The following is a 21,267-nucleotide window of genomic DNA, read 5'->3' as shown; positions in this document are numbered from 1 at the left end:
ATGGTAGGTCAAGTAAGCTAGGCAATGTGTGTAAATCAAAATAAGTGTTGAGAACTTTAGTCTCAAAAGGTTACTGTGCTATGAGTATTTGGTAATACTATGTTATAGATGGAGACAGCTTGAATTCATGTCGGCATTTGCATGAATCTGTGAACTAATGAAGCTGCCGGGATAAAGATAGGATGTCTAACCATGTAGCCTTGCATCCTTGACATTGTTGTTCCTAATGGGAGGCAATGTCTCTTTGTCGCTAGCCTAGAAATATCAATAGACATTAAGGTCTTGGAGGTATGAATAGAGGCAACCGCGGTCCTCGGAGACGTAAAGGGATAGGGTTAACACAGCCCCAGTATCAAGCAGGAGCTTGTTTAAGCCCCAACTATCTACATGTAAGGGACCTTTTTGACATGCTAGGAGAAACAGGGACAAAGTTGAATTTAGTCATCCGTTCATACCTGTCCTCTGTCAAACTAGTTAGTCGGTACTGAAGCCCCTGTCACTCTAAAAATGGGGAGACAACGATGTGCAGCCGATAGAACGCTAGCTGTTACAGGTTTCAAGAAGCTATACTTTGTACAACAGACATGACCTTGTTGGCGACATTGCTAGATTCTAGATATTCTTTGTTTTCTGCAAAACACTTATAGACTTAGACTTCTTCTTAAGTTGCCTCAACAGTTCAGGCTTTGCAGGTTTAGCCTTTGTCTCTCAGCAACAGTTTAGCGAAACGTCTCTAGGTTGGTATGCCATGACTTATCTATTCAGTAATTACAAATACATGTCTCGAATATCCGTCAGAAACCACGATTCGGCAAATATAACCTGATAGAAGAGATGCCGAAGAAAGTCATCACCGGCGTTCCGTGAAACGTTACCGACAGATCCTATCTTGTATCGTTCCAATGCTACAATCATAAGTTCAGCAAAGAGAACTTTGGCAGCAGTCCGAGACAACCATGAAACGTTCGAAGACACACAGTAGTGTCTTTCAGCAGGCTATCCGGCCAATGCTGATTGCTCTTCCAACTTCTTCCCGAGGCTAGCCAAATACCCCAAAAGCCACAAGTCACAACACGACACACGAAGGAACAAGAAGAGTGCGTGATCTTCACGGAATGATGATATAAGACCCTGATTCAGCTCGAACGCCAGGTTCGACGTCGTATGATACCTGAGATGCCATACTCGACTCGACAGCGCTCCACGGAGACCGTTTTGATCGGCAGTCTATCCTAGTCACCTTAGAATGAACCCAGCGAAGACTAGACAAGAGAAGATGACTTGTATACTGGAACTAACCCAAGGTTCAACCGATTGCTAAACGCGAGAAACATATAAGTCATCCTTATAGCTACTAACCCAATTCTCTATAAATAGCCTAGTCGGCGGCACCACTCTCTCGGACCAAAGCTACGACGCATGACACCACTCGCCAAGGCTAGAACTGCAAGCAAGTGGCGACTTCTGTGCGCCCAATACTTCACCCTAACTAACTTCAGCATCAACCTAAGAGAGGTCTGCGATGCCTCGTACGCGACGCAGTCAGGGTCCAGGGGAGGTGTATACCTTTGTCCCAACATTATATGCCCTCAATGCACGGGTTGAAAAGACGCCATACTCGACACAATTGTCCGCTCACACTTGGTGAATCCCGTAGATAAGTGACGGAGATGAACCCGTGTACAAGCTCGAACAGGTAGTCTCGTGACTATGGCTAGTCAACCTTCACAAAGCGATTAGGGAAGGACAGAGCTGCCAGAATGGGCCTTGCCAAAGGGCGCTAAGGACGGGCGCGAGAAGGATTCCTTGCCTGACGACGCAGGGGTAGCGCCAAAGTGAGGAGTACGGGATTGGGGACAAAACAAACAGAAGTGGCGGGGATGGGTTGTGCGATCCTCCGCGGGGCGCTGATGGCAATAAGACTCGAACTTGGTGTTGAGACACGAGGAGAAGGCAGTGTATCTCTCGACACATGAAACATTGGGCAGAATCTCATCAAGTCCAGGGTCCCTCAGCTTACCCCTATTTTCTACCTAGGCTCTTTCCCCGCCGCCGCCGACGACAACAGCCTCGCTTCCATCTATTGCGGGCGTTTGGACGGGGTACAGTGGCAATGACTGGCTGCGCGCTTCACAAGATTACTACCCGAGAGCTAACCATTGAGTTGCCCGACGTTGACAACACTTCTCAAATCTGGGACCTGCATTGGCTTTTGGGCCCTCGCGGATACCAATGGCACAACTTGTCTTGCCTGCTTGGGCAACTTGCAGGCCTGTTTAGTCATTGCTGGGTGGTCTCGATTGACGGCATGGTACCCTTATCCGAGACTCTATTACGGTTCAGCCCGGAAGACAACGGCGAAGAGCCCTTTACAGCAGCGGATACTTCATGTCTGACCCGATCCACGGCGCGTCACCCCCGGATAGACCCCCAACCCCCATCATCTTACCCATGGTACCCCTCGAGTCTCACCCGCCATCTCACCATCTAGGCAATGCAATAAGTTCTGCATGCACCTGGTGTAAGACGATTCTCTCTTGGACAGGCTGCATATCGGGGGGGGGGAGGCGAAGACAGGCCGTATAACGGGCGACAGCAATAAAGAGCTAGCTGCGGGGACAGTAAGTGGCACCGAATCCTTCCACCCACCTCGCCTCGTCGTACGTTCTTTTACTTGAAATCAGCGTTCAGGTCCATCGGTTATGAAAGCCATGGCAGTGCGCGGTTTGGCCAGGGAAAATGAGCAGCTTATCTTGTAGTTCCCGTGGCAGACTAGGAGGCCTATAACGTTGATGGTTCCAAGTCAGATAGCGATAAGAACAGTAATACTTCTGATCTTGTAAGCCTGTAGTGCCGTTCAGTCAGAAAGAGAAAGAGAGAGGGGAGCGGCCGGGGTGGGAGGGCGGAAGAGCAAGTAAACCCGAAACGACCACCTATCCTGACGCGAGCAGGGAAAACAACGATGCTGTTGGTGATTGATGGAAGGATGGATGGCTAGATGAATGTAGGGGCAGGACGGATCGGACGTACGCAATCGGCAAGCAGAGGGACAGTTCTGCGTGGCAAGCAACAATGTTTTACTGCTTGGGCGGATGGGGTGACAGTGTCGCCCAGCTCGCAGCTTCTCATGCATGGTGGCGGAAAGCACTTGCTTGCCCCTACTTACAGCGATACCTAGACCTAGGTAGGTACTTGCCTCAGACCTGCACTTGTATTAGCAGCTGCATCTCACCCGCAGCAAGAAACTTTCTGTGGTCATTACGACCTGCACCTGCACAGACCCCAAACGTATTAGCTCCGATAATTCGACGGGTTGATGACAACCAACCAGAAGCCAAAAAGAACATGACACGGCTCCTTCGACTGCACTCTTCCTTCCTCCCGTCGGTTGGCCCGATCGAATTGTCTTCCATGCAGGTTTCTAGAAGCGGTGCCGCATGCCCAGGTGGCCAATGAAGAGAGCGCCGTCAGTCTAACCTGGTCATTTGCCAGTGTCATGGAGCCAAGAACTGGTGGCGGCGGCGGTTGTCTGGCTTGCTCCTGCTGGTTGGGGTGGGGGTAATGCCAGAAATTAGGAATCACTGTCCAGCCTATCCGCTAAGAACCGCACTATCTTATCTCAGGTTGATGTGTTCCAACCTCAGGCTCATTTGAGGTGTGTGCGTGCCTCAGGTCACCTCATGTCTTTCACATCATGCCGCCGTTTTTCTCACTGAGAAAATTTTCTCTTCCCCTCCTTCTCTCTCATCTGCAAATCACCACCGCATTCTGCCTTTTCTTGGAGCTATCTTCTCTCAAACCCTCAACCCTCCATTACCTCTGCACTTTTCCTTCTCCGACCCCCCATCGCCTCACCACATACATATCACGATTGATGTGGGGAGATGATGCTGCAGTAAACCGACGCAGCTGTCTTTTTTCTGCTAGCAACATGCTGCTAGGTTGGTTGATCAATCGTGTGGTTTGGAATCGAAGCACCGTATGCGCAGAGCAGCAGCTTGAATAGCGATCCAACCTTGGGCGAAGACACGGAGACGTGACATATTTCTCTGCCAATGGAACAGTTGTCCGGGCGGCTGCGTATGCTGTGCGAGCTTGAACTAACCTACGAAACCGTCGAGGGTCATGGCAGTCTTGACATTGCCTATTCACACAAGGCTGATTTCTTCGGCACATTGCATAATGTGAGTCACGAAACCACGCACGCTTAGCTCGTGGACGCTGCCTGGTTATTGAATCTTCGACCCAGAGTTTTACGTTGCACTCGTCATGGATTCTCTACCGCCTGACGAAGCATTGTGTTTCTTCTGCGCATGTGCGAGTCCGTTTTATTTCCTTGCCTCTCTTTGTGAGAGATGTCTTCCTTCCGTGATGAACCTGCCAGACCTACGCACTGCGTAGATCGGCATCAACTGTTGTATATTTACTCGACGTTGGTGTTTTCGCTCCTGGCACAGAACAAACCTTCATTACCCGTTGCTGGGCACCTGGCTTTGAGCAGTCGTCTTGACTATCATGAGAAGTTGGGAATCAGCTGAGGTTACATATGTAATGCGAAATTGAGCTTCGAAGAGGTGCGAGACCATAAGCGATTCCGCCTAACGAGGCAGGGACGTGACACGTATGGTTTTGCGAAAGATATATCGGGTCAAGGTGGCTTCCTGAGTCTTGTGGATAACGACACCGAGAGGTTCGGGTGTCGTTTTGCATCCAGGCCGGACGTTGATTGTTACGAAGAGAGCTTAGCCGCTATGACGATTGACGACGGTGGTGTGCGAAACGTTAACGAGCGAGCTTCTGTCCTAGCGAGGGAAGCAGAGTTGCTTTGCTGTGGATCTGGTCTCGCGACTCGGCATTGATTGGGCCGACGATTCGATGTGAGTGGATACGCATGGGACTGTGAAGGAGCAGTGCCAGCCTGTCTTTCTGTTGACAGTGGTCTTCGTACCACCACGCTGCTTGTCCCGCCTCCCACATCCCACGCACCTTCGTGCGCCATGTGCGTTATGTGCGCACACTTAGTCCCAACTTCTATGCTCTGACCCAGCAAGGAGCGTGTGCTGCTGGGCGTGATGGGGTGCTGACGGTTACTCAACTCGAACCGCCCCCGGATGGATGGTCTGGCAAAATATCGAAATGCAGCAGCCGAGCTGAATGCCTCGACAGGCTCACTTACCACCACCTATCAAGTCTGTGGTTCCCGAGGGTAAGGACAGGCACCAGTCAGTCACTTGCTTTACTTTGCGAACTACATATGTAATAGTCGACGGGGCATGACGTGACGGTTAGTCGCCTTACCGAGCAGTATGAGGAGGCGGTGAGCCTTCCTTGAGCATCTCACCTTAAATGACCAACTCCTCCATTCGGGGCAGACTGAGGAGGAGACAATATCGGAAGTCCGTTGTCTTTTTACGGCATGTTCCGGGGCCTCCCTCTCCTTATCCCACCTGTACAGTGTCCGCCTGTGCTGTGTACGGCTGCACAGGACAGACTTAAGGACGACCGGTCCACGTGTAAGGTAATGAGGCAAGGCAAGTAAGACTGGCCAGTAGCGAAGGTAAGAAATACTTGTAGTAATGTCTCTGGACTGTCTTGAGCGGGTTTGAGTGGTGCTTTTCTCTCGCCTAGATTGTTGTGTACGGAGGGAGTACTTTTCCGCCGTCGGCACCCCGACCAAGGGTCATCAGATGCCACATAGTTCCCACGTCCTCCTACCGCGTGTCCCAATCCATCCCGTCTCAGTCCAACCAAGACGTCGCATGGCATGGCCTTGGCCGTTGCTGTCGCCATGCCATGCTTTGCCTTGCCATCCCGTGCCACCTTCTCCTCGAATCCGGCCAAGCTCCCCAGTGGGCCGTCGTACTGGGATGCGAAGCAGACCTGAGCAAGAAGACGGAAGACACCCACACCCGCACCACACACCACACACCACACACTACACCCCAGACCCCGGGCAGGGCCAACGCGCCGTCAATACCGGCACCAGCAGCTCTGCAACTAGAATCAGAGAAGGAAGCTCCAGCAGCCAGCCCATCACCGTGCCGCCGCCGCCGACGCCGCCGCCGTCGGATGTTTGTCTGACATCTACCTCCCTCCCTCTGTCTCTCCTCGTCATTCATTGTCGCAGATGTTGAAATATCATCCCACACCCGCTCGCCTCTTCGTCTCGCAATATATTTCAACCTTTCTTGCACTTTTTTTGTGTGGTTGTTATTGTTGTTGTTGTTGTTGTTGTCTTTGCCCGTCTCTATTCACTTGACTCTTGCTCTTGGCAAGGCGTCGCATTGCCCTCCTCCTTGATCGACAAGGCAGGACATAGCTTGCGCTTCGTAAACCATTCACTCGAATAATCTCTTGTGCAGACGCGATCACGAAGCGGCCCCTAGGATAGATCCGCGAGTGACAGTTGTTCCCTCACTTCCTTCAACAATAGGCACCTACATCGGTCACATCATACGGATACTCACTCGACCATTCTCTCGACCGCCGCCAGCTGGTCATCTACCTGCGCCGCAACACCTGAATCGAGTCATCACCCGGCCCTCCACCAATCACGACTGCGAAGCCAAAGCACAGACAACCCCCGTCCTCCGAATTCATACCCCCCGTATTCAGACTCTCGAGTTCCAAGGTGCCTTTCAGCCACCTCGCATCAGCTCCAGCCCCAGCTCCTTCGGAGCCATTCATCCACAGTCCTTTGCCCTGAACCCCCGCCCTTGGCCGACTCCCCAGTCTCTTCTGATTCGGGCTTCACCACCGAGGGCTTAAACGACCGACCAACCGCCGTCGCCCCCAAGGCCAAGGCCAAGACAGGACCAAGGACGACATCGTTCTGTGTGACCCACCCCGTTGAGGTGGCAGTGTCTCCGTCTCCTTGCAGCATCGCATCTGCACCCGTCCACACACATCACGCTCTTCAGATTCTTCGCCTTGCCTCGGGTGACTTCCTTACCGTTTGTGTCAGCCACTCCGGACACAGGCAATCTACGGCGGGCTGTGTGCTCACTCGGTACTCTTTGGAGTCTGGGCAGGACACACCTACCGACTTTGAATGTATGTAGTTCCGCTGCAGAGCTGCAGCCCGCGCCCTTAACCCACCTACAGTACCTAGGCACGTAGCAAGGGCTGGGGAAAGACGGCAAAACCCCCACCCCGTTCGTTGCACCGCTTCCTTCTCCTCCGATCGTGTCCCCTCCACGACCGGCCAGCAGGGTTTTCCTTCGGGGCCAAGTCCCAGTCTCGATTCTAGTCCCTGCAACCGCCAAGTTTCCGTTCAGTCAAGGGGTGACAAGAAGCTGAGAAGGCGCCAAACCCGGCTATCGCTGCACGGCCATTTGGTCGCGAACCACCTCGACTTGGCTGCCAATCCCATTGTTGCGCAACTTGCTCGACCTATACTTGCCGCCTGTGAAGCTCCGCCCTCGCTCTCGTCGACTCAATCGCACGACTCGGAGGAGAAAAATAGTGACATACGTCCTCTTTCCTTCTTTCTGTCTGTCTCTCAAATTTACCCGTCCTGGTTCGAACAAGCAATACAAGACACGACACCGGCCGGACAAGCAGTCCAATTCTCCACTGGACACCCACCCAAACCCAAGTTGCCCACTCATTGGAATTCCCGGACGTTGACATCGGCCGATTGGCCTCTGAGTTGTGCTTCCGCACTTGCCAGGCTCCCACCTCCAGAGCACAAGCTTGGCCGACCCTGTCTCTCACCCTTCTTTCATCTCTTTTGTATTTTTGTTAGATTTTGTAAAAATCTCCAGGAAAAAAAAATACCCCACGGATATGTCCTATTCATAGTGTGGATCTCCACACGTTCTGCTGTGTCGTGCTCAGCGTCACTACTACCTACTCCAGCCCCTCCTTTCTCTCTCTCTCTCTCTCACTCTCTCTCTCACTCTCTCTCTCACTCTCTCCGACTCTGTTCAAGGGCTCCTCCGTTCACCCTCCTGGCCCCAAACCCTTGGCCCCGATTCCCACCTCCCGCCGCAGCACCGAGCACGTACCGACACGCACCAGTACCCGGTGCTGTATCGGCTCTCCCTCTCCCTCTCTCTCTCTCTCTCACACACACACACACACACACACACACACACACACACACACATACCTACACTCCCTCCCTTTTTCTCTCTCACTTTCTCTTAAGACCTCTCCTCCAGCTCCCGCTACCAGCCGGCCCTGCCTTTTGGCCATTGCACCCACGGCATCCCGACCAGGGGAACTAACACGGCCCCTCAGCCGCCCACGCCAAACATTCTGTAACGAGACCGAGGAGCTCCCGCTCCACGCCCCAGGGCAAAAAAATTCCACTTTACAGGCTGACCTGACCTATCATACCCTCGTCTTGCCTCAACCCAACTCGACTGCGACCGTTTCTTTTGACGCCGGCCGACCGATCGTCTCGATCTCTCCTTTCCAAAAACCCTTGTGGCGGGGAACTTAGAATCGCTTTTTCCATCCCAACCCTTCCTTTCGCGTTTGCTGCTGGCTTTGCATTGCCCGACATGATCATCGACGGGGAGAAGTACGCCTGTGAGGCCTGCGTTCGGGGTCACCGTGTTAGCAATTGCCAACACTCTGGTAAGCCGCCTCCTTGCCCTCCGCCCTTCAGCTGCATCCGTGCAACACAGCCAGCCACTTGGTTGTTGGAACCACAACAGGCTGCCTTGACGCATCGTTGCGCTTTGTTTGTTTGTTGGCGCATCTTCCCTCGATTCACGCCAGCCACCCTGTGCAAGAAGAACGCTCTGGTTGGTAAACTTGTCATGTAACGCTAACCGCCCGCCTCGCTGCAGATCGTCCCCTTCAACATATCAACAAGAAGGGTCGCCCCGTCTCCCAATGTCAACACTGTCGTTCAATGCGCAAGTCGCGCTCTGCCCACATCAAGTGTGATTGTGGTGAAAAGACGAGCAAATGCGCTCACCTGCAGCCCACGCTCGACGGGCATCGAGGTGAGTCGGCTCTCGGGCGAAGGGGTGCCCTCTCGATGACACGGAAGAAGAACTGTACCCTCTAACATCAATCCTCCCCACGTACAGAAACTTGCTGTTGCAATCATGGTGGTCGTTGCACCTGCAGCCACAAGAAGGAGCCAGCCCTCGATACCGTCCCCGAATCCGACTCCGACAAGGAAGCAATTGCCCCTCGACCGAAGCCGCCTATTCGGAGACGTCGTGCGAACACGGTCCACTCGGACGGTATGCTGACTTTCGACGAGCACGGCCACCACAAGCCCGCACACAAACACAACAAGGCCTCTCAGAAATGCGGGCCCTACCAACTCAACCGCGTCAACTCTTTGAACAGCACCAGCAGTCTGGGTAGTCACTCCCCCGAGCGCATCGCCGACAACCTGATCAACGACCCCGTGACAGGCCGCGTTGCGCCCTCACGTCAACAGCGACTCGTCAAGTCCGAGGCCGCCTCTCCCCTTATGAGAGGCTCTTCTAGCTTCCATCAGCTTAACAACCAGCTGCCGCCGCTTGATCTGTCCGGCATTGAGTACCCCTCATACGTACCTAATGCCTCCTTCGACCTGTTTGGGGGTTCCGGAATGTCGGATCATGATGCGCCCATCTTCAGTGCCGGGCTAAGCGCTGCTTCCGTAGACTGGAGCCACATCGATCTCACCGATAGGACGGACAAGTTTGCTCCCTCGAGTTACAGCCAGGCCGGTGCACAGAGCTTTAATGGCATGTTCGACTTTGGTACCGGCTCCGAGCCGGCCCCCACCCTGGCCGCGACGACGTCGACGTCTGGCGAAGTCTCCGAGGTTGAAGACAACTTCATCGCAGGCGACAGTGATTATGACGGCTTCGGCACCGGAAGTAGCAGCTTCATCCATCAGGCAAATTACCTTGCTACCGGCGCAGACCTCAGCACGATTGATTACGAAAGCTTCGCCAAATCATCAAGCAACAAATTCATGGCGGCACCTTCCTCGTTCGACGACGGTGGCCCTATTGCCGGTGGTTCCCTAACCTTTGATGATGACCCGGCATTCTGGGGTCAGCAATTCAATGACGGCATCGCTACGTACCAGGAGTCCCCTGACGGCCTACCGCAGTTCCATGCCGACTCTTGGACATTGCAGTAAGGCGTTCTTATACGTGAAAATTTCGACGCTTGTACGCCCATGATATCCAGCCCATCGATTTAGACGACAAGCATAGGCGCAAGGATTTCGAGTTTAGAAGAGATGAGATTCGGGGTGGACGACTGGTTGGACGCCTCATCTACGATCTCATTAAAGGAGTCGGCGCACACATTGTTTTATCTTCCACAGCACCTGGGCTTTTTTATACTTCTTTCTTCATATTTCACTTTCCCCATTATCATGTTTGGCTACGGTTAAAAAGAAAAAAGAAGGGGTCGGGCGGCTCAAAAGAGAGTGATTTGCATCTCGTTACTGCTATTATCATCAACTGGACATGGCGTCAGGCATGCGGGGAGCATCTCGGGTGAGGATGGAAAGGCCGTTGGATTGTTTGACAACAATGAATTATGTACGTACGCTGGGAGATGGGAAGGAGAGACCTGCCCGATTTCATGACGGTCCGTTGTTTCTCACTGCCTTTGGACATGTCTGTTTATAGAGAGTGAAGAGTGCTCAAGCGGTATAGATTCCTCAGGAGGCTTGAGGGTATATAGAGGGGGCTAGGTGGTTGAATCGATTGATCCATGAACAGACAGACACGCAGACACATGCGCAGTCTCTCATGACAGCACCCTAATTCTGACCATATTACTTTCCCCACCTTCTCGCCAGTTGTGTCCTCTCTACGGATACCGGCCAATCATACACATATTAACGGGTGCTGGAGGGAACGGTTTCAGGGTGAAGGCAGGAGAATAAGATACACCCACACTCTCACCTGCCTGGATGGGGCATGAGTCGCTCATCAAGATTTCAACCAGCAGCGCAAAGTCCAGTCTCATTTCCGGAACATTGGATTGCAAGCGGTTGGTCCGTTGGAGAGACAGTCAGGTGACTGGGTCCGACGCGATGTAGGCCTGGTCTCGAAGGTCAATTGCCAAGACGAAGAAATATTCACTGTCTACCTGGACCTGGACAGTCGACGTGGATGACGACTGCTGGAGAGATGAGTGAGGGGCATAGGCCCAAGCGATCTAATGGAACGCAATGCGAGCTACGTAGTGAACATGGCGCTGCTACCTTCAGTGGTACGGAGGTCCACTCCAAGCAGGCGATTGAGTTGTGTTTTGCGCCGTATTCGCAGGTGATCTGTCCCCTGGTGTGCCTGGGGAGAAGTCCATTCTTTCGTTGCCCTTGGGAACCAACAGGGATTAGACAATGGGGCCCTGCCCATCCCTGCTTGCTATGGGTTAGATCGAGCTGTGCTGTGCTGTGTTACGCTACCTATGCTGTCCTGTTATCTGTACTATGTGCTGTTGATTTGTTCCCGTACTCTCTCAGGGTGTTACAGCAGACAGTAACTGCTGGTTAAGTTCGTGGAAAAAAGGGTTTTTTTTTTTCGCCGATGACTCAGGCCGTTAGTTGGGGCCCATAAAGGTCAAGCGTTCTCGTACTCTCATCAGTTCCGGCAATAAAAGGCTTGTCATACTAACTTGTCGATTGGTCTCTTGCAACAGGGCGAGGCAGGGCAGATCGGCAGCAGGCACAGTTTACAAACCTCTGCAGCCGCAAGCATTTCGTTTGAGGTAGGGCTTATGAACCCGGGTCCTCTTTTTGGGCGGTGCGCAACCCCTGCATCGCATCGTCTTGACTTTTTTATTTTGATTTTGTCTTATTATTGGATGGAGCGTGCCAATCTGCCGACAAGTCTGCGAGTGCGTCCGCGCAGCCCTTCCCGTGACCGATGAAGAGGATCGAAGGGACATAACCCATCTTGATTGGGTTGGCGGTGGGAGGGGGTGCCTTGTCAAGGTCCAATCCTTTTCCAAGGAGGTTATTCCTGGTCCCTGTGCAGGACAGCCATGGATGGCACCGCTCCCCTACAGGCTACCGGAGATGGGATGTGTCACCAACTATTGTCAGCACCGGCGCGGCTTTCGGTGCATTTTCGAATTCTCCATGTGTATTCTACCAGACTCGTTTCTCGGGCTCAAGAAAACGAGGGGGAGAACAGGGAAACTGTACATAAATTACGTATTGCACATGCAAACCTCCTACTGGGTTAAGGCAACGTCCAGCCAGCCAAGTGAATTGCAGCGCGTATGTGTTAATGCTGCTACTAAGATGTTCAGCAAACTCGGCAGCAAGAGAAGAAACCTCATGTGTCGCCCTTTTTGGTGTGCATTTGAGAGTACTCATTAGGTAAGCAAGAGACAACGGGCCACGAAAGATATGATGCCCACCCTTAGAAGTTCCCACCGGAGACGCACGGCCGCACCGCACTCTTTCGGAGAATAGCTGGGCTTCAGTTAGAAGGCAGTGAGGAAATCACCCACGCCGTGGACGGACTGGCGCAGGCGACAAGAATACCTGGATCCAACTCGGGGGAGCTTTTCAACCATGATGTCTCTGATGCGTGTGATGCCTCTTGTAAGGACACTTCCAAAAACGAAAAGGCCCTGGTAGAGGATTTATCTGACATGGAGCTCGGGAGCTTGACTGCCACTCGCGCCGGCCAAATTGACAACACGACTCTTGCGGTGAAGGTCTGAAGCTCCTGACTAAACCATGAAGAACAGTGGAGGACAGACATGCAAATGACAGCTATACACATATACAAGAGGCGGGCTTTCTTGCAAAGAAACATGGTACAGTACACTTTCAAGTTATAATACAAACCATCGAGCCTTCCAGCCAGGCGTGATGAGAAGGTTCAGATGAATCTTTAGCCATCACTTTTGGTAAGCCCTGACCGACTTGCACGCCCCCCCCTCCCCCAACACATACACACACACACACACACACACTCTCTCTCTCTCTCTCTGTAAAGCGCCGCAATCATCCTCAGTAAGACCAGTAATACATACTGCCGTTCGAATCCATACGGCTGGCGGAACTCATGGGGAGTTCCTTGTAATCTTGCAGTGCTAGAATCCGTTGCTCCAGCTGACGCGATTCCTGCTGTTGTTGTTGCTGTTGCATCTCTGCCTCCGGTGTCATGTACGGCTGCATATTCTGTAGCTGTGGCTGTGGCTGCTGCTGCTCCTGCTGCTGCTGTCCGGCATAGGCAAGCTGACAACCTTCCTAAGCTGCTTGCTGAGTTGCGCGGACAACGTTGAGGTAACCGACAAGCAGCAGTGGCCGAGGATCGAAGCCCATGTCTTGGTAGTTGAGTGCAGTACGGTAAGCGGGAGCATCATCCTGCTTTCCCACAGCCGCTGACGAAAGAGTGGCCAAATCAGCCAGATGTTGAAGCCCCTGGCTTGCTGCGACCTCCATCGCCGACGAGGCCAAAGCCGCAGTAGCACTGGTGGGCGGACGCAAGTGATCTGCGATTTTGTCCCGAACTAGGCCATCAAATACAGAAGCCGGCAGCGACGAGTCGCTGAATTCACCCAGAAGCCTTGTGGCATCCTCCTTTGTCTTGTCCACCTTTGTCAGCTCAACCAGTGTCAAGATGGCGAGAACAGTAAAATGATGGTGCATTGGCGTTATGAGCTGTGAATGGCTGACAAGCAGGTTGACCAACTCCTGGCTGGGCCATAAAGCGTCCGTCGACTGGGCAGAGGGGTTCAGCAAGTAAGCCAATAACCGACAGTGCCAGTATACCAGATGGACGACGGGGTATGAGCCAGCCTCAATGTGAGCAGGTAGGTCCTCACGGAAGTCTTCTATCCAGGCATCCATGAAAGAGCCAACCATCCGATCGGCAAAGGTCGAGTTCAGCGGTTCTTGGAAGTTGGTTATCATAACTGATGCACGGCTCAGAAACTTTGAGGCGCCTGGGATGATGGTCAGTCAATATTCAGTTTCCTCTCTAGATGGAAGATTATGGCCCGAGCTTACGAATTAGGAGGTACTGGACCTCTCCAACAACCACCTTGAGGCTGGGTGACACAATGACACTCTCATCTCGAATCAATGAGGGCACTGCAGCACCCACTGCGTTCCATCTGTCAAGCAAAACCAGTGACCACCAGATTCTGACGCGAAGCTGACACTCGGTATCTGATCCGGCCTCGGCCTCGGACAAATCCGCCTTGGCCTGGTACAGCTTCAAGGCATTGGCGCTCGCCACAGCTCGGCCAAGCAGTGATTCTTTAGGTGCGCCAATGGAACCCAAGGGCCGGTTGTCTGCCTCAATTATCATGAGAAGAAGGGTTTGAAGGAAGACCAGATTCGCCACTGGAGTTCGCGAGGTGGAATCACTGGCCTCCCATTCTACAAGTAGGGTATGGGCGAGACGGACATCTCCGAGGCCACCCGATTGAAAAGAAGGGAATGAATGAATGGTTCCCGAGAGAGCCTCAACAAACGCTTCGCGAAGAAGACCAGGGCACTGTGCCAAGTAATCCTGGATCAGTGCTTTGCTGCTCGGCAAGAACGGGAGGTAGGGTTGAATTATCGTGAGGTAACTAGTGACCCAGGGTTGGTTTTATTTCTGGAAAGAGCTGGGGCATGATGACTTACCCATTGAATACCTCGTCGTCTACATCTCGAGCCTGGTCGATATCAGGCATGTCTGTGACTGGACCATCCATAGGAGCAACAGGAGGGCGAGGTTGCATGTCGTTCTTGATAGGCATGGGCTGAGGAGCCAAGCCGTTGGTGGTGAAGGGAGACGACTGGAAACGATCCGATGGCGTCGTCATGGGCTGAAGAGGACGGTGTTCGGTTCCCCAAGTAGTCTGTCTCTGTGGCGCTGGGGTAGATAGATCGGCACTGGAAATGCTGGAGAACGGCCGCTTACGACTGGCGTCCTCGCCAGGACCTGAGGTCGAGTTAAGTGATGCTGCCGCAGATGTCCAGTGTACCATCGGATCGGGTGGCAAAGACTCACTCTGAATCTCCAACTTGCCTTCGATGCTGTTGATCCTATCGGCAAGTTCCTTGATATACCTGTCGCAATCAAAGTCAATGAGTCTGGTCCTCATACGAGCGTGATCAGCAACGGTTTCAACGTACCCCTTGCTTGGGCCGCGTTTCTGAGGAACACGGCTGAACATGCAACGAATGCCGGAGCGCTTGCAATTAGAGCACGGGTTATCCCCAGAATCGGACTGAGCGTCACATTTGACCTTTTTTCTCCGACATTCGTCGCAAGCCCGAGAAACTTTGGAACGCTTTCGCGGAGGCGTACTGTCACCGAGGGCGTATGACTGAGCAAGATGATGGTGATCCATTGCCACAGGCACAGGCATGTGCTGTTGGAGAGGCTCAGAAAGGGCCTCTTCAGGCACGTAGGGCCGAGACGGCGGCGGCGGCGGCGGCGGCGGAGGAGGAGGAGGGGGGGGGGGGAGGGGGGGGAACCTGGTGCTGTGGTTGAGGTTGAGGTTGAGTTTGAGTTTGGGGCTGAGGTTGCTCCGGATGCGAATGGGCGTGAGCGTGAGGCATGATGCTGCGCAGGCTGGGATCCTCGACGTTCATGCTGGGATCCGTGACGTGCATCATGGGCTCTGCCGCCAGGTCCTGGCCAAGCTGGGCAGCCAGTTGCAACTCTTCTACACTTGCGGAGTGGGAAGGTTGTGGCTGCGGTGTAGCCGGCGGCTGAGGCTGGTCTTGGTGAGTGTCGTCCCGTGGTCCGGCGTGATAATACGGGCCAGTATCCTGTGCCTCAGCTGAGGGAGATGGATAGCTTTGCATTCGGTCGCCATCTTGCATTCGCTCTTCTGGCATCTGGGGAGAGGGGTAGTTTTGGATCCGCTCATTCTGCATTCGCGCGTCTTGAATCTGTTCGCCTGAAAGATCCTCATCCGGCAGGTGCTCATCTTGCAGTCGGTCGTCTTCGGCTCGCTCTTTCTGGGCTCCCTCTTCTTTGATGTTCTCCTCTGGTATATGGTCCTCGTGCACTCCGCCTTCTTGCATCCTGTCACCTTCCAGTCTGTCATCTTGGAGACCTTGCACTTGCAGGCTTTCCTCCTCGGTTGGGTCGCCTTCGCGCGCCGAACTCATGTTGACCGATGCGTTGAGTTCGCGTGCAAAAATGGAAACAGTGTCGCACAAGCAACAGCAGGATCGAAGAGCTTGGCTTGTTTCCAGGTGCAGGTGACGACACGCACGCAGCTCGTGTATCGCCGACGCAAGTCCCAATGTGGCGGCGCAACGAATGACACGTGAAAGGTAGCGTATGCAAATCGACGGCCAAGTGGAAGGGCTTGTTTTTCGTCTTGAAAGGCGCGTCAAGAGGGCGATTCGATTTTGGTTTCGCGCATGCACAAAACGCGTCGCAATTCGATCGCACGACAAGGTGGAGTCCTCGAAGTCGAGATGAGTTCAATTGACTGTGTGAAGCTATTTGCCTTAGTACAGCTCCTTTTCTTATATTCTGGCTTCGAGACAGTGAAGGGGCGACAAGACTTGAAGACTTGTCCTCCGATGCTCTACGACGAAGACGCGACAAGCTCCACGCCAGTCGCAGAGCTCGGATTTTTGGCGGCCAATTGCTGTCACCACCCATCGCGACGACGATAGCATCTGCGCCAGATTCCTGTCCATCGGACAGCTCCAACAGCAGTGCGATACTGGCAGCAAACGTTTGGGGGACTTTGGGGGCGAAGTGACTGGTTCGGGCTGACTGACCTCTGCTCTCTCTTCAAGAAATAATCCGACGCGGGCTTTCGTGATGGATCTTAGACGGCGATCTGGTGGACGGAATAGGAAGAACCAGGCTGCCGATGGAGGTTGGAAAGGCGTTGATTGATCCGGGGACGCGCTGGAGTTTTTGACCTTGGGGGGGTAGGGTGGGTGCTTCTCTCAACGGAACGCTCAGTCAGCACAGCTAACCCCAGTTGGTCAAGGACTCAGACTACAAGGCTTATTTGGTTCGAAGAAGAGTTTTTTCCCGGGGGGGAGCGTGACCAGTGACCTCTCGCGGAGGAGCTTGGGCCACGAAGCGCGCTTGTGCTCTCAACTGCCGAGAACGCCGTCGGCGCGGTTATCGCAAAGTCTTATCTGTATTCCGATCAATCGAATTCTTTCGAAATCCGCAGTATAGATAATACTTCGGGTCAAACGACCACAGATATAGTGTTGGAATGATGAAACGTTGCCACTAGAGTCGGTCTCTACGTGAAGCCTTGCCTGCTTGTCTCTGCTTGTTCTAATCCACCAAGAACCCTCCGCCGCCCTCATCATCCACCATATCGTACTCCTCGGTAACGTCGCTAGGCGCGTCCTCGAGCATATTATCGTGCGACTCCAATTCGAAACCGGCTCCATCTTCAGTCCCGTCTCCGTCCTCGTCCCCGTATCGACCTCCATGGCTGGTCTCGCTCTCACCGTCAAGGATGGATCCGACTTCGCCATGGATCATGCTTCCAGGCATGGTTCTGGTATCGTCACCCGCCACCAACTCCTCTGTAAAGAATCCGCCACTCTTCTCCGCGCTATGTTTTCCCAGGCTACCACATGTTGCATCAATCTCGACCGATCCAACCAATCTTCTCTCTTCTTCGGCACGCTCCTCGGCATCCACCCCTGCCCATACTCGCTCCCGGATACGGAGCGCCACAAGGAACCGCCTCCACGTGTGCAAAGCCGTCAATGATCGCGTGTTGTGCTTTGCTTGCGCATCCATATCTTCGAAGCCGCCCATGACCGCACGTACAGCCAACTCATACTCTTGAGCCACCACTACGCCGTTGAAAACCGCCGTGCCTTGCTTGCCTTTGAACTGGAATCCTGACAGAGCAGGCGCGTAATCGATGCCTAATATGCAGGCGGCCCTCACAGCAGTGTCGAACTCGTCATGAATATGAACACCGCCCTCAGGCACCATGCTTGCGACGTAAACATCGATATTGCCAAACTTGTTTTTCGGCACTCGTCCGTTAACGACTGGTGGCGCGTGGTACACTTCTGTCTGTTCCTGGGTGAAGACAGGCGTACCGGCCGTGTTGCGTTCGTCCCCTCCATAGCCGTCATCGACGTAGTCTCCTGGCTTTGTATTCGACCGTCGTGGCAAGAACTTGACGGGCACCTCCATCGGCTTCACTTCACGTCCCATACGGTACCATTTGTCCCTGCTTCGGGCAATGCGCACGTCCTTACGTCGATACACTTTCTCAAGGGGAGCCCTATTTCCGGCTGCAACCGTTCCTGCAGGTTGTGATCCTGGGATGAGGACCTCGTTACGCCTCAAGTGCCTTTCCAGTGCAAACACCGGGTGGTCTTTGAAGTCTGCAACGTTGCGAGGCATTGGCTCGCGTCCTTCAGTCGCATTCAGCTCGTTCTTTTCGATCTGATCAAGGTCTGTCGGCCAAGGCAGAGCAAACGGCTCCAGCGCTTTTCGCCACCACCGATCGCCTCTCTCGACGGCTGTTTCAATGCGAAGTCGCCGCGTTTTGGCTGTGTAAGCCTTGGCATACCGTCGGGTGACATCTCGTACCGTGCCGTCGTTATCGAACGCGATGACGTAAGTCAGTGAGTTCTCCTTGTCGGTAGCTGGTGGTTCTAATGCTTTAGGTTTCCAGATGGAATTCGTGACCAGCGGGTCTACGGGCTGCCATTTTTGATGACCAACGTCAAGCACCTCGACCCAATAGACTGGGAAAGGCGACTCACGAATCCTCTTGGGCGTCTCTTTCGACTTTTGTGTTGCTAGCGGCGGAGTAGATAGCAGTGGCAACTGGTAGACCGCGGCATTAGGATGGCCTAGCCGCCGAAGTGGTGAGGTTAGGTCCGAGGCGGAAGACGGCGACTCGTCTGCAACGGCTCTGTAACGTGATAGCTGAGACCTTATCTTGTCCTCCTTGGTCGGCTTCATTGGTGTCTCGGTTGACCGGGGTTTCGGTAGGTTCGGGCCGCCATGGACAAACGACAATGGCTGTAATGAACAAACTAGACGAGCACGAACTCCGACGGATCGTAGTAGAGCGCAGTACAGCTGAGCACCCACGTCCCGAGACCCGCATAGCTTCCTCGCTGCATCTCTGAAATCCGAACGATTCAGGCATGAATCCATGTTGGCCGGGAGTTCATACTAGAAGTTGAGTCGGTTATTCTGTGTAAGCGATAAGGTGGCTAGGCGCACTTACGTTGTCGAGATGTTTGGGATCCTCGGCCCATAGGGACCGGCGCAGCCCTCTTTCAGTAATCTGGAACTTGGACTTGAACATGCTCCCCGCTTGCTGCAGTCCATTTTTTAGTGACTCCGTTTGCCCAAATTGCGGAAGACTAGGACCTGGTGTCAGATAGTTGATTGTCTTCTTGGTTAGAAGAGGACGAAGGCTCCTCTGAGCTTGCTCATCATTACACCAACGATTCCTCAGGGCGCAGTGCAGTATGAGACACAAAAGATGCGTCCTGTGGGTAGATATGCGGCGCTCCTTCTCCTCTTTCGTGATGGGCTTTCGTTTCATGGTTCTCTTTTGGATACCGGCCTTGGTGCCGCCGTGTTCTGATAGATTCAGTGTGAGTGTTTGGGGTTCTCCGCGGGCGTCTGACTCAGGCTGCATAGTTGCGAAGTCGATATTCTCAAAATTAAGCTCTTCATCATCGTCGTCTTCTTCTTCTTCGTCGTCGTCATCCTCTGAATCTCTGTACATAGTCTGTTTCGTCGCTTGAGGAAGAATTACGTCTTCGAACTCGATGCCTTGAGCTTCATCTTCATCAACTCCTCCAGCTTCCATACTCGTGGTCGCGATGCCGGCCTCCATCTTCCTTTCTCCGGGTCTCTTCAGTCTTTTTGCTGATGGCTCTACCGACGTGGACAGGCCTGTGTCTGTGGTGGCCTCGGCCAGCATTTCTTGATAGACATCCAGTACATCGGACTTTGCGGCCCCGGAGCGGGTGACCCTGGTTCGTTTCCGACCAGTCATGTTGGCCTCTTTTCAAAAACTGGAAGAACAGCCTGCCAATCGTGAAAATCACAGGCATGAGCGAATGGAGAGACGCAGTATTACGTGGAGTCGCACTGCAGCTTGTTGAAGAACATGTTGATTTCCTGCCTGGACTTAACTCGAACTTGCCCGCTTCACAAGCTGACAGATAGAAGTTACGTCATGACCGCACCGACCATGCTGTGTCACGTGACCATTCTGGTCACCGCCAACCGCGACCTCCGATCTCTAGTCTGTTCTAAATCCTTCTCTACGTTTGCCGGTACCAAACCACCGCCTCTGCGTAGAACTACAACCGGAAAATCCAAGAGCCGATGTTATGTCACACGAAACAATTGTTGCACACGGATACCGGCATTCGTATCTTCACGAAGGATTGGTTACTGCTGGGTGCGGTAGAAAACTGACGTGTCTAATGGCAGCCTCTCACCCATCCAGATAGCTCTCTGGGTGTGGTTGCGCAGCTCAGTAGCGTTGTGGTCAAATCCCTCCTCGGTCGTATTGGGGTGAATGAGGACAGACAAGGGGCCTCGGTAGATGGCCAGCCACGGAACGAAGGCGCCGAACTGGGCCGGCGTAAAAAGATTGACTTCGAACATGGCCACGGGATGTGGACCAACTGGCTTCTCCCAAAATCGATAAATTCTCAGTTCAGGGACTGGATTAGCGTCAGTATACGTTCAGTTGTTGTCTACTGACCTGAGGCATGAGTGTTTACACTCTCGTCGAATGCGCTCCCAGAGATTCTTGGCATATTTGACTTGCTCGGGGTTGGTTTGAAAATGATAAATATGGACATCGCTGCAACCTTGTGTAAGAAGCCATGTGTCTGGCTTTTAAGAGAGCCGAAATGCTACTAACAAGCCTCCTCTGTGTCCATTGTCCAATGGGACCGGAAAAATCTCGTAAGCCTTGCTCAGGCCCTCTCGTGGCGGGTTCTTAAAGCTTTTCCCATCTTCGTCGAGCTCGTTAGGCAATGGAAGGGCGTCTTCGTAACCCTCGCCAGGGCTAACGTAGGTATAGAATTGGGAGTTGGTGGCCATTGCGAAAGGTAGTTGTTTACCGGTTGTCTATGCTTGCAGTCGCTTGGTAATATTCGGCAACACATGCGTCTGTGTAGATAGTGCAAAGCGCCGGACTGTCTTGATTACCGTGTGGCTACATAAGGACCGGCAGGGCTGCAGGGCAAGGTCGGTTTTTATGTATGAATTTCACAAGAGTCGCAAGCGCAACTAAGAGCGACACTTGCTGTCAACAGCGAATTGCCTAAGCCGACTTTTGCCGTCCAGTTCCTTCGGTGTGTGGCACTGACGTCATCTCTTG

The 21,267-nt window shown here is 53.2% G+C and overlaps 6 protein-coding genes across 6 annotated transcripts; 1 reads left to right on the top strand and 5 right to left on the bottom strand.

Moving 5' to 3' along the window:
- The first annotated feature begins 3,741 nt into the window (after positions 1 to 3,741).
- Positions 3,742 to 10,719, top strand: CDEST_11256 (Putative copper fist DNA-binding domain-containing protein). The gene is made up of 3 exons (XM_062927412.1): positions 3,742 to 8,586; positions 8,802 to 8,960; positions 9,048 to 10,719. The coding sequence occupies exons 1-3, from the start codon at positions 8,511 to 8,513 to the stop codon at positions 10,103 to 10,105; spliced, it is 1,293 nt and encodes a 430-aa protein (XP_062783463.1). The 5' UTR covers positions 3,742 to 8,510; the 3' UTR covers positions 10,106 to 10,719.
- A 199-nt stretch (positions 10,720 to 10,918) lies between these two features.
- CDEST_11255 (uncharacterized protein) lies at positions 10,919 to 11,592 on the bottom strand (the record flags this gene model as incomplete). Its single annotated transcript, XM_062927411.1, has 3 exons — positions 10,919 to 11,022; positions 11,071 to 11,344; positions 11,560 to 11,592. The coding sequence occupies 3 exons, from the start codon at positions 11,590 to 11,592 to the stop codon at positions 10,919 to 10,921; spliced, it is 411 nt and encodes a 136-aa protein (XP_062783462.1).
- Positions 11,593 to 12,622: 1,030 nt separating this feature from the next.
- Positions 12,623 to 15,321, bottom strand: CDEST_11254 (Putative zn(2)Cys(6) fungal-type DNA-binding domain-containing protein). Its single transcript, XM_062927410.1, has 5 exons — positions 15,071 to 15,321; positions 14,946 to 15,004; positions 14,576 to 14,876; positions 13,952 to 14,520; positions 12,623 to 13,887 (listed from the first exon to the last, which is right to left on the bottom strand). The coding sequence occupies exons 1-5, from the start codon at positions 15,304 to 15,306 to the stop codon at positions 13,190 to 13,192; spliced, it is 1,863 nt and encodes a 620-aa protein (XP_062783461.1). The 5' UTR covers positions 15,307 to 15,321; the 3' UTR covers positions 12,623 to 13,189.
- A 1-nt stretch (position 15,322) lies between these two features.
- On the bottom strand, positions 15,323 to 16,786 carry CDEST_11253 (uncharacterized protein). Its single transcript, XM_062927409.1, has 2 exons — positions 16,685 to 16,786; positions 15,323 to 16,386 (listed from the first exon to the last, which is right to left on the bottom strand). Exon 2 carries the CDS (start codon positions 16,055 to 16,057, stop codon positions 15,338 to 15,340), a length of 720 nt encoding a protein of 239 aa, XP_062783460.1. The 5' UTR covers positions 16,058 to 16,386; positions 16,685 to 16,786; the 3' UTR covers positions 15,323 to 15,337.
- Positions 16,787 to 17,133: 347 nt separating this feature from the next.
- On the bottom strand, positions 17,134 to 20,048 carry CDEST_11252 (Putative DNA repair protein Rad4). The gene is made up of 2 exons (XM_062927408.1): positions 19,141 to 20,048; positions 17,134 to 19,085 (listed from the first exon to the last, which is right to left on the bottom strand). Exons 1-2 carry the CDS (start codon positions 19,921 to 19,923, stop codon positions 17,205 to 17,207), a joined length of 2,664 nt encoding a protein of 887 aa, XP_062783459.1. The 5' UTR covers positions 19,924 to 20,048; the 3' UTR covers positions 17,134 to 17,204.
- Position 20,049: 1 nt separating this feature from the next.
- CDEST_11251 (Putative Dopa 4,5-dioxygenase, DOPA-like superfamily) lies at positions 20,050 to 21,123 on the bottom strand. The gene is made up of 3 exons (XM_062927407.1): positions 20,806 to 21,123; positions 20,663 to 20,745; positions 20,050 to 20,602 (listed from the first exon to the last, which is right to left on the bottom strand). Exons 1-3 carry the CDS (start codon positions 20,985 to 20,987, stop codon positions 20,325 to 20,327), a joined length of 543 nt encoding a protein of 180 aa, XP_062783458.1. The 5' UTR covers positions 20,988 to 21,123; the 3' UTR covers positions 20,050 to 20,324.
- Between the last annotated feature and the right edge of the window lie 144 nt (positions 21,124 to 21,267).

The sequence above is a fragment of the Colletotrichum destructivum genome, chromosome 7, assembly GCF_034447905.1.
Source record: "Colletotrichum destructivum chromosome 7, complete sequence".
In the NCBI taxonomy this organism is placed as follows: domain Eukaryota; kingdom Fungi; phylum Ascomycota; class Sordariomycetes; order Glomerellales; family Glomerellaceae; genus Colletotrichum; species Colletotrichum destructivum.
Note: the sequence above shows the minus strand (reverse complement) of the source record. Positions and strands in the feature narration are given on the sequence as shown.

Coding starts and splice junctions, on each gene's coding strand:
- CDEST_11256 (XM_062927412.1), top strand. CDS start 8,511: ATGATCATCGACGGGGAGAAGTACGCCTGTGAGGCCTGCGTTCGGGGT. Junction 8,587..8,801: donor TAGCAATTGCCAACACTCTG/GTAAGCCGCCTC, acceptor GCCTCGCTGCAG/ATCGTCCCCTTCAACATATC. Junction 8,961..9,047: donor CACGCTCGACGGGCATCGAG/GTGAGTCGGCTC, acceptor CCCCACGTACAG/AAACTTGCTGTTGCAATCAT.
- CDEST_11254 (XM_062927410.1), bottom strand. CDS start 15,306: ATGCCTGTGCCTGTGGCAATGGATCACCATCATCTTGCTCAGTCATAC. Junction 14,877..14,945: donor AGGCAAGTTGGAGATTCAGA/GTGAGTCTTTGC, acceptor ACTCGACCTCAG/GTCCTGGCGAGGACGCCAGT. Junction 13,888..13,951: donor GGTCCAGTACCTCCTAATTC/GTAAGCTCGGGC, acceptor CCATCATCCCAG/GCGCCTCAAAGTTTCTGAGC.
- CDEST_11253 (XM_062927409.1), bottom strand. CDS start 16,057: ATGAGTTCGGCGCGCGAAGGCGACCCAACCGAGGAGGAAAGCCTGCAA.
- CDEST_11252 (XM_062927408.1), bottom strand. CDS start 19,923: ATGACTGGTCGGAAACGAACCAGGGTCACCCGCTCCGGGGCCGCAAAG. Junction 19,086..19,140: donor ATCCCAAACATCTCGACAAC/GTAAGTGCGCCT, acceptor CTCAACTTCTAG/TATGAACTCCCGGCCAACAT.
- CDEST_11251 (XM_062927407.1), bottom strand. CDS start 20,987: ATGGCCACCAACTCCCAATTCTATACCTACGTTAGCCCTGGCGAGGGT. Junction 20,746..20,805: donor AATGGACACAGAGGAGGCTT/GTTAGTAGCATT, acceptor ACAAGGTTGCAG/CGATGTCCATATTTATCATT. Junction 20,603..20,662: donor GGAGCGCATTCGACGAGAGT/GTAAACACTCAT, acceptor ACGCTAATCCAG/TCCCTGAACTGAGAATTTAT.